Here is a 6,000-nt window from a genome sequence, read left to right as displayed (position 1 = left end):
TGAGTTCAGCTCTCAGTAATCTACTATACTCCCACAGAAAAATAACGGGACATCAAACATGATGTGATTTTTTTCATTCGGTTTGCAGTATCAGAGACTTATAGTTTTGAAGAGCAACATAGAGCTGGGTCAGTTCCAGAGCAACTCTCCTCGGTACCTCCCCATATCTGAAGAGTTTTGGAAGGCGCTGGCCAAACTACCTGCGGTGTACGACTACGCCGCCTACAGGAAGGTTTTGGAAAGGTTCGGAACACACTACCGGGCTGCGGGGAGCCTTGGAGGCTCCTTCAGTGCGGTGGCCAGGATCGACGAAGAAACTCAAACATACATGAGTGAGCGTGAACAAGTATTATCTGTGATATTTTGTGGAGTTGTGTGTATTTCTATTTGTACAATCTTTCAAATCAATGCGTTGCTACGAGTGACACACATCTATATTTGCTAAGGCAGCATCTTGCCTGTTTTTCCCTTCTTTTTTTCTCCTTTTTCCACCAAGTGGTTGAAAGCAGTCGCTTTGAGGAGTGTGACAGGACCAAACGCTGGATCCTTTTCTTCCCCCTCACTATTGTTAAATGCAAGAAAAATCACAGTTCCCGCCAACGGCCAAGCGGTAAGGTTTTTGCTGTCATTTCAACAAATTCTGCGCAGTGTGTAAAAAAACAAAAACAAATGATAATAATAATAATAAATAATATCTATACTTACCACGTTCTAACTCTTGCGATCCCTCTTTTCTAAAAAAAAAAACACCTTTCAAAATAGGATTTTCCAACCGTAATAAAGTGAAACGTGTTGATGTGGAGGGCGGCAGCGCTCAACACACTGAGGCGCTGAAGGTCATGGACCTCGACAAGCCAGACAAGAACTGGGAAATGTACTCAAACTGGGCAGACTCCATTCGATCCTTTCCGAACGTTATAAAGCAAACGGTAAATGAAACTGCAACTCTTTGGACGTTTAAACGCTTTCAATATGGCATTCACGTTGAAGAGACCAGAAGAAAAACAAAGGACCCACCTCTGCTCCGTTTCCAAACTCATCCTTTTCTCGTTCTCTCCGTCCGTCAGCTGCGGCCGCTGTCCGAGCTGGTGAAAGAGGTTCAGTGCGCCGGGATGAAGAAGGTCTACCTCCGCCGGGCCATAGAGCAGTACCTGTCAGAGAGCGACTCCTGCCACTGCCGGCCCTGCGCAAACAATGGCCTGGCTGTCATGGACGGAGATGAATGCAAATGCATCTGCAAGCTTGGCACATTAGGGCTGGGGTGCGAGCAGGGAGCCGAGGCGGAGGGTCAGCCAGGTGCGTGCCAGCCTTTCCTCTCGGGGTTGTGGGTTTTTTTTTTTATGTCTTGCCAACACAAACAAAAACAACACTTTTTAAGAAGGGTTGGTGGGGGGGAGGGGTTTGCACTCTAACAAAAAAACGTGTTCACGGTAAGAACCACGTTTCACAGCTTAACTGGTTTACTGTGAATGTTCTGGGAAGTAGGTTGTGAATATGTCTTTCCTCAATTTTCACCATCTCACATTTACCCCGTGGTTCTTATTAGTGTCAACCGCACTTGGATCTCACCTGTAACAAAGTGTCACCTGCCACTCAGCGAAGATGGAGCCTCATCGTTGGCATCCGCTTCCCTCTGCCTTGTCCCTGGACAAACTGAAAACACTGGCTCTTCGTGATCGCGCGCCTCCCTCTCTTTCCTCGCACCCTTCTGCACTCACACATTAGCAATGTTCTTTATTGTACGCACCAGTCATCTCTGCCTTGCTCTTGTGTACATGTGTATATGTGTGATGCCCATTGCACGTCTAGGAGAGGAGAGAGTCGTTGGGAGAGAATGTAAAAATTGCCTCTGGTGAATCTGGGCTACACAAATTAAATGTATTTGATTGACAGATTGATAAGAACAAACTTTTTTTTTTGTTCTGTTTTTGCAACACGATTGAAAGATCCCAATCCTATCTTCCCTCAATTCTATTTTGCATCAGTTAAAATAAAGTACGTGAATAACCGTTAAACAAGCACATGTCTCCTCTACCCCACAGGAGTAATTCATGGTAGCTGGTCCTGCTGGTCCTCCTGGTCCTCGTGCTCCGCTTCCAGGAGTTCCAGGTCTCGTTCCTGCTCTAATCCTGCCCCTCAGAATGGAGGCCAGGGCTGCACAGGGGAGTCCATGGAGACGTCCGACTGTGAAGATGAAGAGCTGCTCTACCTCAGGTCAGTGCCAGCACGTGGTTGGCAACACTGGATATAAATACCACACAGTGAGTGATGAACGTGAGTCCGCAGCACTTTGTGTGTGTGTGTGTGTGTGTGTGTGTGTGTGTGTGTGTGTGTGTGTGTGTGTTTTTGTTTGTGGCAGAACAATGGAGCCTCAGTGCTTTGACCAAACTCTTCCAGCAAGAGCAAAGTGTGCAACGCCTCCCGCTCTGGTCAATGGCTATTTCCTGGTGAGTAAGGAGGAGGAGAGCAAATAAAATTGATATCTTCAACCCCCCCAAATGATATCTTCAAGCTGAGGCTAGATGAGGGTCTCTGCTCTTCGCAGGAGCCGCAGGATATTTACCTGGAGGGTAGCAGGGTTGAGTACTCCTGCACCGTTGGTTTCCACCTCGTGGGTCCAAGCATGTTGGAGTGCCAAGCCGGCCAAACCTGGTCCAGCGGGCCTGGACTGTGCACGGGTAGGAACTTCTTACCGTGTCTGAACCTTTCCCTGCACATCGGCGCTAAACACGCACACACAGGGTCTCGGTAGCTCATAAAGGTAGACAGCTGATAGATGGTGCTCGCGTGCAAGAGTATATTCGCTGTAGTAGATGTGGGCTTCGAGTGTAAAAAAAAAAAAAAAAAAAAAAAAGGTTTGTGAATTTCTGGCCAATCCGCTGACTGACGGTGGCGAAGCACACCTGCAGCTGTTCGGTGAGGAAATTCGAATGAATTGAAGACCAGCGCGCACATTACACCGGCGTTGTTATTGTGCGACGAAACGAGGTTACGCGGAAGTTAAAGGCGCTGAAAAGACTCATATCGCCACCTAGTGTGGGGGAGGAGGACGCGTCCCCGACAATAATTCGATTTTCACAGCTGCATGTATACGGGCACGAAGAGGAGAAGTCCGATTCGACGAGATAACCGAATCATGAGCTCAGTCCGATTAAGCTCTGCATGTAAACGCAGTGACTCTGCCTGGTGTTCCAACAGTGCAGGGGTGCACGCTGGGGTCCCTCTCCGAAGACGTCATAGCCAATCCAGTGCAGGAGAACTATCACATTGGTCAGGCCGTCACCTTGTCCTGTCCGGAGGGTAAACAGCTGGATGGCGTGGAAGAGGTCAGCTGTAACCCCAGCCAGGAGTTCTCACCTGACCCGGCCAACGTCAGATGCGTCACAGGTGGCTTTGCAACTTTTATCGTGGACCCCTTCGTGTTCCAACGATGCTTTCAATGCGCTGTGTTTTATCCTGTCGTGCATTAATATTGGCTCTCATCCCACAGTGGCAAAACCGCAGGTCCATCCGGTGGTGCAGTGCAAACCCTGGGAGAAGTCTGCCAGGGGAAAATGTGTTTGCAAAATGCCTTTTGAGTGCAGGTGCTGCTAAGAATCGTTGTTTTTTTTTTGGGGGGGGGGGGTGCGACTGGAGCGCCACCGAGTGTGATTGCCTTTCACTTGTGTCTCCCTCACCAGATCGTCTCTGAATCTGTGCGCCACCTCCGTTACGACCGCGAGGTCCGTGCTTTTGAGCGTGTGCCAGTTGCACGCGCTGCAGTGCATTGGCAAGAGCTACAACATCACGGAGGACGGCGACTGCGAGTGGCCCGCGCGCGCCAACACCACGGGCTGCACCGGCTGCCACATGTGGGAGTCCTGCGACGGTACGGCGGCTCAGGGTGACCAACTGGCGCTGCACGCCTGCAACATCTCATTAGCTGACTTCTTCTTCTTCTTCTTCTTCTTCTTCTTCTTTTTATCCCATGTAGCTGAAACCAACCAGTGTCGCTGTGAGGCCTCTGCGTCTTGCTTGAACGCAGGAATTCAAGTGTGCGTCCGTGTGGGCGAGGACGAGACCGCCGAGAGACAGACCATGAGTGAATGTGAAGCGGGGCTGAGGCGCTGCAGAGGAGAGACAGTGTCTCTTGTCGGTATTCTGCCCTGTACGGGCTGAGTGGAACACTATTGTCACGTCACTCTTCTGTAGCCATGCTCACTGTACTCTAGTAACACTCGCCGTTCATGTACAATGCTCCGCTTGCATGCTGTGAAATTTTATAAAGTATCAGAAATAAACAGCTTCCAGCCTGGACGTTTGCAGGAATGTGTCTGTTTTTGAAAATGTTCCTGGTACCATCCACCTGGGAAAGGCTCCCTGCGATCTGTGGAGCAGACAGGCGCTCGCCCTGCCAGGCTCACCCCTTGCTGACAGTTTATTCCTGCCTCTGGCTCGCCGCCCTCTCACCGTGTGTCTGCGTTTGTGTCACGCAGTGAGAGGCCTGTCTCTGAAAGGAGACACTAAACCGAGGTCTCGCGGATGCACCAAGACTCACGTGAACGTGTTCACAATACTGTGTCGGCTTTTCAATTCAGCATATTGCCCAAGTGATGAACCTCTACTAAAGTCTGAACAGGAGGGGGAACAGTTGTTTCTTATGGTTTTGATGAGTTGTTGAAATCTTGCAGTTGGTTAAACAGAGTTAAGATCCCAATGAAACAAAAGTTCAGAGGCCAGCACTTTATTCAAAATGTTGGCTTTCGACATTCAGCGCCCCGTCTGATAAAAATGTGCTTCTTGGCACAGCTAGTTTTTTGCTTTCCATCTTCATGTCCTGCAAGAGGTGTTCTGTTTTCTGTCAGCAGCTGAAGCACACAAAGGAATCTGGCTTTACTTCCATGTGTCTGCTCTCGTCTGCAAACCTTTTTAAATATAAACAGAAGATTGTTTTTCCTGATTCGCTGTCTCTAGGCCTCCCTGTCCTCCCTTTTCTCCCAAAATATTTTACGAGAAAAGATAAACTGCTGGGAAGCCACAGAAATCTGATCGAGTGGTAAACATCCCTTCCGACCAAACAAAGGAATCAATAAATGTAATGTAATAATTAACTTAAGGGGGGAAAAAAACGTTTACAAAAGTCTGAACAAGAACAAAGAGATGGGACTGCTTTTACAGCTGGGTTTGGAACTTCAGAAACAGTTTACTTTTTGAGACTTTATCTCACTGAAAACATACACACGCATCTGCCATGTTACATTCCATTGATGTAAAATGTTTCAAACTGGTCCCTGAACCCGGTGAGAACCAGATATGATCACAGTGGGAGCTCGCTGCAGGAAAACACGTTTGTCTCCATCTAGTGGACATTTTAAAAACGACAGGAAAACGGCTAAGTTTCAATAACAAAAGATTTATTAACAATGTAAAATGACTTTTATCAGCTTTGACTACTGTACCGTCACTGTGCCCTAAACATTGATCACTATCAATAATAAGCAAGCCCCATGCTGCCGACCCGCTGTCTGCACTGACTGCCACAGAATGAGATCGGCTTTATATACCAACCAACTGATTTCTGACCAGCTCTTTCCACTGAAAGTAATCCAGAGACCATTGCATTAGGAGTATGTGTATATACAAGTCTAATGTCTCAATTTCTGAATAGCTATTGTGTGCAAATAAGTATTTTTTATTTTCTAGAGTACTGTATTCCACTTTGAAAGTTAAAGTTGTGTACAGGTTCTTGGTTTGTGGAAGACTAAATTAAGTACGTCAAGAGGAAATAAACCGACAGGGAACAGAAAAATGGAGACTGGAGTACACAACAGACCAACTTTGCACAAACCTGGGCATCGAACGACAAAAGTGTCACCTGCGAGTGTTTGGATGGCACCTTGTCAGAAGTTATTACATTAATCTTGACAGAAACAGACAAATAGATTCCCTTTTTAAAACATGAATCCTTGTTTCATTAATTAAGATTCACGGAGGTAACAAAACACCAACCTTGTTTTAAAC

The 6,000-nt window shown here is 47.4% G+C and overlaps 1 protein-coding gene across 1 annotated transcript in view; it reads left to right on the top strand.

Annotated features, from left to right (window-relative positions):
* c7a (complement component 7a) overlaps window positions 1-4,294 on the top strand; it is a 7,685-nt gene extending 3,391 nt beyond the window's left edge. The window contains exons 8-18 of the mRNA XM_076049472.1: window positions 89-332; window positions 497-610; window positions 763-929; window positions 1,068-1,296; window positions 2,043-2,214; window positions 2,360-2,447; window positions 2,546-2,678; window positions 3,199-3,387; window positions 3,491-3,584; window positions 3,681-3,868; window positions 3,974-4,294. Coding sequence (XP_075905587.1) covers window positions 89-332; window positions 497-610; window positions 763-929; window positions 1,068-1,296; window positions 2,043-2,214; window positions 2,360-2,447; window positions 2,546-2,678; window positions 3,199-3,387; window positions 3,491-3,584; window positions 3,681-3,868; window positions 3,974-4,158 — 1,803 coding nt within the window. The 3' untranslated portion in view covers window positions 4,159-4,294. The remainder of the gene's footprint in view (window positions 1-88; window positions 333-496; window positions 611-762; window positions 930-1,067; window positions 1,297-2,042; window positions 2,215-2,359; window positions 2,448-2,545; window positions 2,679-3,198; window positions 3,388-3,490; window positions 3,585-3,680; window positions 3,869-3,973) is intronic.
* The last annotated feature ends 1,706 nt before the right edge of the window (window positions 4,295-6,000 follow it).

Source organism: Nelusetta ayraudi, unplaced genomic scaffold (genome assembly GCF_046127955.1).
Source record: "Nelusetta ayraudi isolate G7.1 ecotype Tasmania unplaced genomic scaffold, CSIRO-AGI_Nayr_v1 ptg000116l, whole genome shotgun sequence".
NCBI classification, from domain to species: domain Eukaryota; kingdom Metazoa; phylum Chordata; class Actinopteri; order Tetraodontiformes; family Monacanthidae; genus Nelusetta; species Nelusetta ayraudi.
This window is presented reverse-complemented; position numbering and strand designations above follow the sequence as displayed.